The sequence below is a fragment of the Sinocyclocheilus rhinocerous genome, unplaced genomic scaffold, assembly GCF_001515625.1.
Source record: "Sinocyclocheilus rhinocerous isolate Xijiao unplaced genomic scaffold, SAMN03320098_v1.1 scaffold885, whole genome shotgun sequence".
NCBI lineage: Eukaryota > Metazoa > Chordata > Actinopteri > Cypriniformes > Cyprinidae > Sinocyclocheilus > Sinocyclocheilus rhinocerous.
Window position 1 is genome coordinate 391,314 of NW_015630040.1, and position 12,131 is coordinate 403,444.

At 38.8% G+C, this 12,131-nt stretch overlaps 2 protein-coding genes across 4 annotated transcripts in view; one reads left to right on the forward strand and one right to left on the reverse strand.

Annotated features, from left to right (window-relative positions):
• The window catches only part of LOC107739855 (angiopoietin-related protein 1-like), a 24,313-nt gene extending 15,248 nt beyond the window's left edge, over positions 1-9,065 (forward strand). Inside the window, exons 3-5 of the mRNA XM_016552072.1 lie at positions 4,572-4,765; positions 5,701-5,971; positions 6,986-9,065. Coding sequence (XP_016407558.1) covers positions 4,572-4,765; positions 5,701-5,971; positions 6,986-7,173 — 653 coding nt within the window. The 3' untranslated portion in view covers positions 7,174-9,065. The remainder of the gene's footprint in view (positions 1-4,571; positions 4,766-5,700; positions 5,972-6,985) is intronic.
• The window catches only part of LOC107739854 (ras-specific guanine nucleotide-releasing factor RalGPS2-like), an 83,923-nt gene that overhangs the window by 33,830 nt on the left and 37,962 nt on the right, over positions 1-12,131 (reverse strand). The window lies entirely within an intron of this gene.

The following is a 12,131-nucleotide window of genomic DNA, read 5'->3' on the forward strand; positions in this document are numbered from 1 at the left end:
AGAAAAAAAATAAAGCACAGATTGAGAATGCCGAAAAGGGTTTTTTGACAATTTTATGTGTATGTATCTCAAAAGCAAGGACACGTGAAAGAGGAATCAACTCTGTATTCTTCTCGCTGTCTGAAACATGTCTCTGTGCGTGAGCGTGCTTCGGGTGTGTGCGGCTGCTGTGCACACCGAAAACAGCATGTGAGTAATGAATCAAGTTCTCTTTTGCTTCTTCTTCTTGTGGTTTAAAATCGCTTGAACTTGTAAATTGGCAAATTAATCTGCGAATCTCCGAACTGTGGGGCCTGGTCCATACGTTACGTATCATGGATCAACTGCGATCCGTTTAACCTCTAATATATGACAAATCAGAAAAATCATTAATTTACTAATTGAACATTTAATTTACACTCCATAGCTACTCCATTGCTACTCTATAGCAATAGCATACAACAAACAAAAATACAGAATAATTAGAACAATCTATAATCACTAACACGCAATAAATACAGACTGTCATACACATGTTTCCCAGAACGTTCTTGCAACCCAGTAGCAACACTTCCACGGCCCGGTACTGGTTTGCGACCCGGTGCTTGGGGACCTCTGTTCTAAAGCATGAACACACAGCCAAGAACAGACTGCACAGTGTTGTAATGCCAAAAGTTACTGAGACAAATCTCAGAATCCCCCATTCCGCTCCTGCAGAATCCTCTCTGGCAGCCCATGAAAACAAAATATGAGCTCATGGATTCCTGAGTGCACATGTGAAAACATGCACCCACACAATCCTCCCGGAAAAAAATTAAAGATTAAAGAGGGTCAGAGAAGAGAGAGATGGATAAACTGTTAGTCTAAGCTTGAACTGGGCTTCTTCTCCATAAATGCATGTAGCTGTCCAGTAAGAAGTGACGTCACACATAAGAACAAGAATATGCAACACAATCTACAAGATACCCTCTTCAAGCACTTAACCAGCAAAAACATTTTCCTTCTTTCACACACATGCAGGATAGTGATGCTGCCTCTGTCAATAAATCTAAACTTGAAAGCAGTTTCCATTATAATGTGTTCTGACAAAAAATTCACTAGAACAATGGAGCAAGCAGTTGTTATTTTAGACAATAAAATCATTAGAAATAAGACAGACAGAGAGAGAATTTCATTGTCTGTGTAAGCAAGCACATACAGTGGGTATAGAAAAGAATCACCCCCCTTTAAAATAATCACATTTTGTTGCTTAGCAGCCTGAAATGAAGACAGTTTTTGTTTTATCCAGCTGTATTTACTCAGTGCAACTTATAACATCCAAGTGAAAGATATAACACCAACCCAAAGAAAACTTTCTTGAACCACCTTTTGCTTTAATTACAGCCTTTAGTCTGTTGGGATATGTCTCTGTCTCTACTAACTTTGCACATCTAGACTTCGCAATATTTACCCACTCTAAAGTTCAGTTAAATTTGAAATTATCAATGTTAAAAAATATACCAATAAAAAGTATGACAGGCTTTTTTCCAGGTCTTTATCACTTTATTAAAATTATGCAAAACAAAATGACAATGTTTACTTTCATGAGCCGCAGCGTATTTACAAACTTGCAGTGAGAAGTTTAAAAGCTTACAGGTTTCCGTACGTCATCCGCCAAAAACAAAAACTGTGTCTGTCTTCATTTCATGCTGCAAAGCAACAAAATGTGATTATTTTAAAGGGGGGTGATTCTTTTCTATACCCACTGCAAATGCATCCCACTAAGCACAATAATTCTGCAATTATCTGTGACTACTAAAAGAAGCATACTGTGAGAGCACATATGAAATTTTCATTATGAGAGTTTAAAGTGTACAAAGAAAATAAGGCACACCAGGTGCAGCATAGTGACAGCACTTTATGTTTAGCTTAATGGCATAAACTTACGCAAGAAAATACTGTACTTCTATTATACAGCACTCAGCACTGCATATTAAGTAGATTTTGTTACAATTCCATTTTATTCACTTAGAAATCCAGGTTTGTCTAAGTTAGTTTTCTGCCTCTCTCTGTTCTGCCATTCTTAGCACTATAAGGTCCACATTCATGCAGTCACTTTCAAGACCACATCCCTGCTTGGTTTTACAGCCATGTAACTGTCAGTAAAAGGCAATACCATAAAACACAACTTTACTGCACACACACTGGACTACATATGAAATACAGAGGGGGAATGATGTGTGTCTGTATTGGAAATGAAACATGTAAGTATATAAATTAAAAGAAAATCATAAATTTTGTAATCTGAGGGAGAGTCAAACCCATGCTTATTATGTGTTAAGTTACACAGGCACAAGGTCAGCAGCCCTGTTCCAAAACTTAGTGAGCTACCTGGCTTTATACAGCCTACATTGGGAGCTACATTCTAAGGTCACAGAACCTCATAAATGACTGATTTGAAATGATTTTTGAAACTCTCATAACTGATTTCAACTGGCAGAATGTTTCTAAGCTAATGACTCTCAGTACAAGCTTCCGGTAGGCAGCTTACTTGGGTTTGGAACATAGCCAATGTCTTAAGAGAAAAGGAACAAAAAAATCGGACTCATCTCAAGCTCCACAATGGAAAACATCAACAATTTTCCAATTTTGACTTTGTCAGGAGTAGCACTTGCATTTTGTAAGACCTCACACTTGGCAGGCCAAATATGCAGCCATGTGCGAGTGTGAGATGGTGGTTTTGGACTACAGCCTTTAGTGATAAAGTCTTGAGTAGGTGTATAAATATCACAACCACCAACCTCTCCAAACACAACTTCCATTGGTAGTTTTCTCCAATTCCTCTTCTCTCTCACATACCCACAATTCATAATAAACTATCCCCACTGCTTATCCAGCAGATCTTCAGTCTCAACCCAAGACTTAAACAATGATAAAATCTCTCAGTTCCTGAAGCAAATGGCTCCAGAGTCCAGCCTCTCATGCGGCCAAGGCAACTCAATAGGGTCAGATTCTCTCACGACTGACCGCTAATGACAGCTCAGTGTAGCCCACTTCACCCAGTACACGGGGAATTACAACCGCAGCTGACCAAAGCAAAACACTCTTATACCTCTGGGGTTGTACAGAACTACTTTTTGGCAGATGAAGATGTATCATTACTGAAAAAAACAGAAGCTGCTCAGAGAGTAGTCTTGGATGATTCTAAGATGCAGTTCTGTTTGAGGGTCCTCCTGGATTAAAGCAGAGAAAACGCCTACTCTTTCAACTTTGCAGATGACTGCCACTCGAAGCCGCCCGGCACAATGCCTGTCTGTATGAGCTCAATGGCTGTTATTCATAGACAGGCGGTCAGGGCCACACTGGGACCTGGCTGGTTAATGCAGCTGTTTCAGCACAGCTAGAACTACTGAAGGACTTCCTCTCAACACAGGAAAACTCCTCTTATACAACACCCCAACCATACTGCCCAAAAGAGCCTTTGGCAGAAGGGAATCTCTCTTTCTTCCTCTCTACATCTCTGGCTCACCCCTATATGACTGATAATGATTTTAGCTTAAGCTCAAAGTAAAGAGGAAAAAGAAAAATGAGCGGAAAATAACCAAAGGAAGTTATTTGGAGGAAGGGAGTTGCACAAGGCCTGAGCTGGTGTCTGGGCATGGTAACTTCATCAGGACAGAGCAGGGTATTTATCATTCAGCCAAATCTGGAGTGCTGGGAGATCTTGTTCTCCGGGCAGAGACGACCAGCCCAGAGCACAGAAGACCCTGCAGGGAGAGCTTTCAGTTAAGACAACAGTGTCTCTCTATGGTCAGGAAAATTCCCTAAACTGATCCGAGACTTCTATGTTATGTGTTAAAAAGCCTGCAGGTTCACACCACGATTAAGGCAACCTTAATAGCTACACGATTAAACCAGGTAGGCCTGTTCCAACAAGAGTTTTAACTAAAATGATACCAAGAGTGACATACACAACAACAGATGATAAGGTTATGTTCATTTTAAGCCGTTATAATGAGCTTTTCATTGTTTTAATTGTTCATCAGCTAGAAAAGCTTCTGAAAGTCCAACGTTATTGTTCCTCTGTGACGTTATCATTATAGCTGTGGTGTGGACTTATTCTAACAGAATTAAATAATGGATTAAAACTTTTTAATTTAGTTACTGTCCATGGTGTGAGCGGGCCTTTAATCTAGCTATCACTAAAGAAAATGCAGTTCACAAAGGGTTTTTTGATATTGTTGATAACAAAAAAGAGAGATGGGCATCAGGACGATAATTAAAATATATTAATTAAAAATACTGCTGAGGAAAATATGACAAAAAGGCAAGATATTAATGTACAAGCATTTTTGAAGAAAAAGAACAATGGTTTCAAATATTCCAATCGACCCACTTGAGCTGCATAAGTTTAATCAGACATACAGTAAACACAACATTACAACTCACATCTGCACAAAATGACGCAAATGTACAAGAGAACCTAATTTATGTGCTAGTCAGACGCGGTCACGTTGTGAATACAAACTGTCATTATCAATGTCACTGCATTGGTCCAGATATGATATACTGAAATGAGAAACCCAGTTTTCTTTTCTCCCCGTCTTCCTCAGGCCCATTCAGAGACTGTTTCCAGGTGCGGCAGGCGGGACACAGCACCAGTGGGATGTATCTGTTAAAGGCAGAGGGTAGTGATAGACTGATTCAGGCCTGGTGTGAACATAAATTAGACAACGGAGGCTGGACCGTTTTTCAGCGAAGGAAAGATGGCTCTGTCAACTTCTTCAGGAACTGGGAGAACTATAAGGTAAAGGCCCACAACACACCGACCAGAGCATGCTGCAGACCAGCGGACATGCAAAACTAAGACAATCAATCAGCAGTGAAGTCCTCTCTTTCCTGACTGTTTATCCAACTTAAGTAAGTGTACATTTCTGATAAGAAACAGGGAAATAGGGATACAGCCACAATGTCTGAATTTACATAACTGCTCCACATCCATCCTGTGAGCGTGTAAGTGAAATAGTATGATAGATGGAATGTGTGATGAGATTCCCAGTAAGGCCCATCAGTGACTTACAGTAGGTCAGTGGTTCTCAAGTAACACCACAGACTTTTAGGGCAAACAGAGAGTTTTTCATACTCTTACTACTGTATACCACTACACTACATAATACAAAGATATATTTAAGAAAAATCCAAGCTATGTATTTCACAACACATTTTCTTCAGCATTCAGCATTAGGGCTGAACAGAAAAACACATTTCACCTTTAGTCCGGGAAACCAAATAACTATAGCTGTGATGTATAGGAGGCTTGTAGAAACAAAGCACATAATTCAATCCTTTTCCAAGAGCAATGGACCGAAAACGAAAATTTTCCCCCTTTACACTGCTGAAATCATTGGAAAAATTCAGTTATGCCTTTATAAAGTAGCTCTCAAGGTCTGTCCTGGGAGTGTGACTTCACCGATTTAGTCAAAGTTGAGTGCCAGATGAGTGAATTGTAACTCCAGAGTTGAAGGCCTACTACAAAAATATACCTCAAAACCTCCTCACTGACACAAATGAAATGAAAACAAGTAGAATAACTGCACACAGTTGGGGAAGCACACACAAGTCCACTAAACACGCTTAAGACTTAGAGAAGTTTGATCGTTTCTTCAGTGGAAATAGTTAATCTGTCACATACTCTGTCTCTATTACGGTTTCTCTCATTCCCTCCCTCCTTCTCCCACACAGAAAGGCTTCGGGAACATAGATGGAGAGCACTGGCTGGGCTTGGAGACCATCTATAATCTAGCCAAGCAGGGGGACTACAGATTGCTGGTGGAGCTGGAGGACTGGGCTGGAAAGAAGGTGTACGCAGAGTACAGCAGCTTCCATCTGGAGTCTGAGAGTGAAGCCTTCAGGCTGAGACTGGGCACCTACCAGGGCAATGCCGGAGACTCCCTCACAAGCCACAATGGAAAACCCTTCACAACGCTTGACCGGGATAAAGACGCCTTTACAGGTTAGATGCTAACAGCCAGTTAAAACAGGACAAAAAAAACAAAAAAAACTGTCCATAGCTACAAGGGTTGGGAAGAATGGAATGGAAGAATTTGCTTCCTTTCAATTCATGAGATGGAACTTAAATTGAATTGACCAAATTGAATTTCACTTCCTTAAATTCAAACTGAAATTCTGCATTCTGTTTGATTCCAAATCAAACTCAGTAATTGAACTGGGATATAAAAAGCATTTGCAATCCAATTCTGAAGGTTACACAACCCTGATAGCTCCAAAGCTATTAATGTCACTATAGATTTGATTGCTGTTGACGCTTGGTTTGTTTCAGAGGTCCTGTTTAAACCTTGTATAAAAGGTTTAGACTAGTCTTACAAGTTAGTCATCTATTTTTTTTTCTTTAAGACTGGTCAGAACTTTAAGTCGGTTACATAAAAATGTAGATTGGTCTAATCGGAATCCAAAAAAATAAGACTAATTACCCCTTGGCTAATTGCTAGTTGGTCAGACTAGTTCTTAAGATGTAGTCTTAACATAGTTTATGCAACTGGCCTCTGGTATTAAGATGCATTTCTTCGTTCCAATCACAAGTGGACAGCATTAAATACAAGTGTAAATGGGGTCTAAAGTGTTTTGAGCTTGTCCACTTCCAGCTAACTGGACTGGATTGCTTTAGTAGTGTAGACGCTTACTGTATGTGGTTGAATGCGTTCGAACAGCTACAAAAGACTACTAAGTGATGTTCAAACTATGTGTTTACAATCTGAAAGTGAAATGTTACTGATTTTACATATTTTCGGTGACAAACATCATTTGGTAGTACTCCCACTGATGACAAAAGCATGAAAAATATTGGGGTGTGAAACCACTAAGTGAAAGTAAATCAAAAGGGGTATAATCGAATGCATCGAATATAATCGGGTGCATAATCATATCGGTTCCAACACGATCAATAGCTTCTAAAGTGTTCTGTCATTCCAACTCATTGCGTTCTCTTCCCCATCTTCTTCTATCCCAGGCAACTGCGCTCATTTCCACAAAGGTGGCTGGTGGTACAACGCGTGTGGTCAAACGAATCTGAACGGCGTGTGGTACTCCGGCGGTGTGTATCGCAGCAAGTTCCAGGATGGGATCTTCTGGGCAGAGTATGGAGGCGGGTTCTACTCGCTCAAATCAGTCCGTATGATGATTCGGCCAATAGACTGAGGTTCACCCCAGGACCTCACCCTCATATCAAACCCGATTGAGTCTAAATTGCTTGAATGTACTCATAATTCACTCCAGCACTTATTTATAATCACACATTCATGTTTATGAGGACTGACATGTATAGCACAGTACAGTCGTCATTGGTACAGCACCGATAAAAATCATGAAAAGGAGTGGAAGGACATGCGTTTATCCAGACTTGTACACCAATGTCCTCTGGTCCATCCAAATGCAGAGAAGACGAACTAGTAAGAACTAAAAGTTGGAGTTGGACGACAACACAGTCAACTTCAGCATCTCCATCTCTTACATTTTTCCTTTACGGCCGTTCTTACATTCCTCTCCACTGCAGTATCTTCACTGCTGTCCGTTCCTTCTGATTCTTCATTATTGCTTGGACTGATGACATCAAAGCCTCAATCACAGGTTTTTAATCAAACATCTTCGCAACTAAGCAAATGTTGGCCTCTGGCTTTGGAGGTGTGTCTGTAACAATAAGGACTGGCACTGGGCTGAACTGTTTCGCCAGGCCCCATCTGCATTCGGGGGTAATGTTGGTCTGTAAATATACTTCATGTTTTATATTTGTTCGTTTTTGTAAGAGTTAATTTAAGGATTTACCACCAATCCGCAGTATTCGTTTGCTATTTATATATCGGTGATCTGTATTTATGACAGTTATACTCCTCCAATCATCTATTTATCCCCAATTATGAGGCACCATTGTGATTTTGACAAACTTTTGTATACTTTTACCAACAAAGAGAGAATATTACATTCGACTCCAGGGTTGTACTCACCGTGGAAACTGAAAGGGACATGTCCCCCAACATCTATCTTAGAGGTCAATGAGTATGCATTTTTCATAACTAAATCTCAAAATCAGTGTTATGTTGTTCATAATATGACGTATCTTCAATTGAAACAAGGTATTCAGACAAAAATCCAGGGCTGAACTAGATTTAATTTGCTGGGAGATGAGTGGATTGTCTAAAGTGGATGTTAAATACCATAACAGAGCCAAACCAATTGTTAATTTGTTAAAACGGTTGGTCAAGATTATCCAATAGCCAGTGCAGCCTAAATGATGTCAGAGATAAAGTTGTTTCAGAGCAAAATGAGTAAATCATTACATTTTAAATTAAAGATTCAGAATTTAGAAATCGGCTTCCTTTTAATGAATGAGTTTAAATTTAAAGTGAATTGGTTGTGCCAAACAGGAAGTGGAATTGGAATGAAAGGAATTGGAATTGAATTAATTAATTATAAATAAATAAATGTAAATATTTGTCTGTAAGGCTATAAAACGCATTGAAGGCCTAGAGACTTTTTATAACTTTCAGACATGGCTTTACAAAGTCTTGATGAACCTTTGCGACAGTTGTAGTTATAATATATGAATTTCTTTGAATTATAATTCAGTTTAATTCTACTTCCTAAAAATTGAATTCGAATAGCAATTCTGCGTCCTGTTTGTGATGTGATGTCAGAAGTAAAGAGCAAGATGAACAGATTATACTACATATATTATTATACATTTGAATTATGTGCAACAATGAATTGGTCACAGTAAGACCATGAATGATAATAATGAACATAAAAGGGGTCAGTTTTGATTTTTCATTTGGTTGCCCAATCTTCAATATTTGGTTACACCACTGACTGGCTCACAAACACACATGCAGAAAAACAAACAAACAAAAAAACCTTTGAACTTCATAGAACTGTAGAATTTATGCTAGACTTCCCTCATAAATATACACAAATACAGACACAAACATACTCGTCTCTGTAGTCTCTGGTGGACACACTTATGCCTGAATGTAATTGAACAAAATTTTTGTGTAAATGATCTCAGAATCCACTCTGAATAAAACAGCGTCCAAAAGTCTGAGTGAAACTTTTTCTGCATAATACATATGGAGTCACGGCAGGTTTTTCAATGACATTTTTCTGTAATATGAGCAAAAGAGTGAGTGTGTCTGTGTGAGAGTGTTTGAGACTGTAAGAAACAGAGATTTCATGTCAAAAGTATGCAGACATGTGAAAATGGGAGGACTACAGCACATAGAGACAATGAAAAACACATTTCTGCCATTCAGTCACGAATGGAGGCAAGATAGACCGAGACGAGAGAAAGAAAGAGAGGGATCCAGAGGGAGGGAGAGAGAGATGGAGACAAAAGAGCAAGACATTCCTTCCATATAAAGTGCTTAGATTACAGCTCCACAAAAGTGTATTTCATAAAAGTTATGCCTCCCTGTTCCCGGCTTCCCCAGCGGGACTATCTTTCAAAATGTCCTTGATCACTCACAGCCAAGCATCTAATTCTATCAGGAAAACACAGACACACGCACTCAGAGAGGAGAGAAAGACACTGGCAGATGAAGTTTTGTGCGCTCTAAAACGTTCTAAAGAGCTTCCGTCTGTTTCCGAGCGTGCATCTCCCCATGGGACACAGATCACAGGCTTCACACTTTCGCTCGTGTGGCACATCAGAGTAAATACTAACACTTAGACAACAAGTGCAGTCACAATCCAGCCATAAACTTTTTTTTTTTTGGCCCTATAAAAACTTTTGTTGGATAGAGACTGAAGACCACTAAAATCATCAGGCGTGAAAGTGGTAAATTTAAGTTTTGGCACGGCACACACTGTTAGCTTCGGAAAAGTCATTGTGCAGACAACGATTCTTTACTAAAAGATTAAATGAACCATGTAATATAAAATCTGGTCATGATTTGGCTTGATCCTATTCAGTGGTAATATCATTAAAAACATTTTTATTAATTAAAATAAAGATAAATAAAATTAAAACATTAGATGAAAAACTTAACGAAAATGAGAACCGAACTAAAAGTACAACTGAAAATAAATAAATGAAACCTAAGCAGTACTTAAAATAGTGTCAAAAACTAATAAATAAATAGTAATAATAATAAAAAAAACATACCATACTTGTAACATAACATTTAAAAAAATTAAACAAATTATATTGAAAACAATAGATGTTACAGTGGACATGAACTGAGAAATCAAAATTATCTTGATCTTTTGACATATAAGAGGTAGTTGTACTATAAAAACATCCTGTGAGTTTCAGAACTCAAAACTTTCTTGTTAGTCTAAAAACAGCTTATATTGAAGCCAATCTGCCAAAACAACATGTTGTGGAATGTGCCACTTTATGACATAATAGTGTGGCTAAACCCCGCCTCCGCAGAAGATGATCAACACCTGCTTCTACATCACTGCCTGTTTAGCCCCGTCCACCGATTAGTGCACGTAGTGTAAATAACGAGAGAGGCAAACTCATGTCTATGCAGAAACCAAACGATAAAGATGGCTACAAAGACAACAAGACGCTGTTCAGTGCCAAGTTGTGGAAAAACACAGTCTTTGCATTGCCTTCCTTCTGATCCCAACATTAGGAAAGAGTGGATGAACTTTTTTTAAAATGAAGATCCAGACAGTGTCAGTAAGAACTTGGTCCTTTGTTCATTTCATTTTACTATGTATTCGTTTACAAACAAGGCACAATTCAATGCAGGATTTTCAGAGAGATTGAAACTAAAATGCTGTGCGACTCTATTGGATTCGACAGTAATGTTGCACCGCACAAGTGAGAGTAACTGTTTCACAGATTGTTTGATATATACTGAGTATTTATGCGTTTTTTACCTAAATCACAGCAGCGTCCATCTGTGAAGGATGCAGGCTATCAAACATACACAACTGTTAGCCAATCATAGCAGTCGGTAGGGCTGGGTATCGAGTTCGATACTTTTTAGGCACTGACTGAATTGCCTCGATACCATCGAGTATCGAAAAACGTCTTGTCCTTCGGTACCAAATTTCGATACCTAAGGGGTTAATCTCATCAGTGTCAGTGAGCCAATAAGCCTGCAGCACTTGCCGGTGTGTTCGACTAGAAGAGGTGCGGCGCAGATCGATCATCCGCGAGAGCGATTCGAAAGCGCACGGAGCAGTCTGCTCTCTTTAGCTCTCGTGGTACTGTAATACCACCCAGAAAATAGCCTATTACTTCTAAAAGATGGTGTTTTTTGATGTACAGATTAGGGCTGGGCGATATGTCAAAAATATCTTATCGATAATCGCCTTGAAAAATATCGCGATATCCGATAATATCGTCTATCTAAGCCCCACCTCCACCACGCCCCGCCCCCGCCGAGACAACATTGCCGACATGCACCATAAACACACACCATGTTCAGTTTGGTCTTAATTATTGCCACAAAGTTTGGTTTTACTTTTCTTAGTTTGTGCTTAAACTAACAGAAAACATTAGCTTTGCTGTTATTTTGGTGTTGCTAATAATTTCCCCTCTGTTCTTATCAAATTTGTGTTTGAAATGAATTTCGTTTTGTGAGGAAAACTGTTGAGGAAAAATAATAGAACCCATTTTTAAGTTCATCATGGTGAAGTTGGACATTCTGGCGGTGATTGTAAGAATGATAAATGCATGTTGATGTCATATAATAATGTCTTGAATAAAATATGCCTATTTTCCCATGTTTCTCTTTCTTTTTGCCATTATCGCCTGTGTAGACATATTTCATGATGGTAAGTTTAATTTCCTTAATTATAACAATTGCAGCGTTGTTTTTAAACTTGTAGTCAAGCTATAATGTATTTGATATTTATCATGTTGGTCTATGACTAAAATCATGCAGGGATTAAAAACGAATTTTGAGCAAAAACGTTAAGGTTTTTTTCCCCCCCCTTTCTGGTAGCCTACGGAGGTCTCTTTTGGCCCGTTTGTAACAAAATAAAAATAACTGCTTTATTTATTTAGAAGCAGTGTAATTTAAATTTCATTTTTGTATTGTAATTTTTATAATTTTTATTTTATTCATCAAAATACAATGCCCACAATATAATATTCAGTGTTGGGCTGCCGAAACTCCGAACGCGTGCGAGGGCGGGGGCGAGCT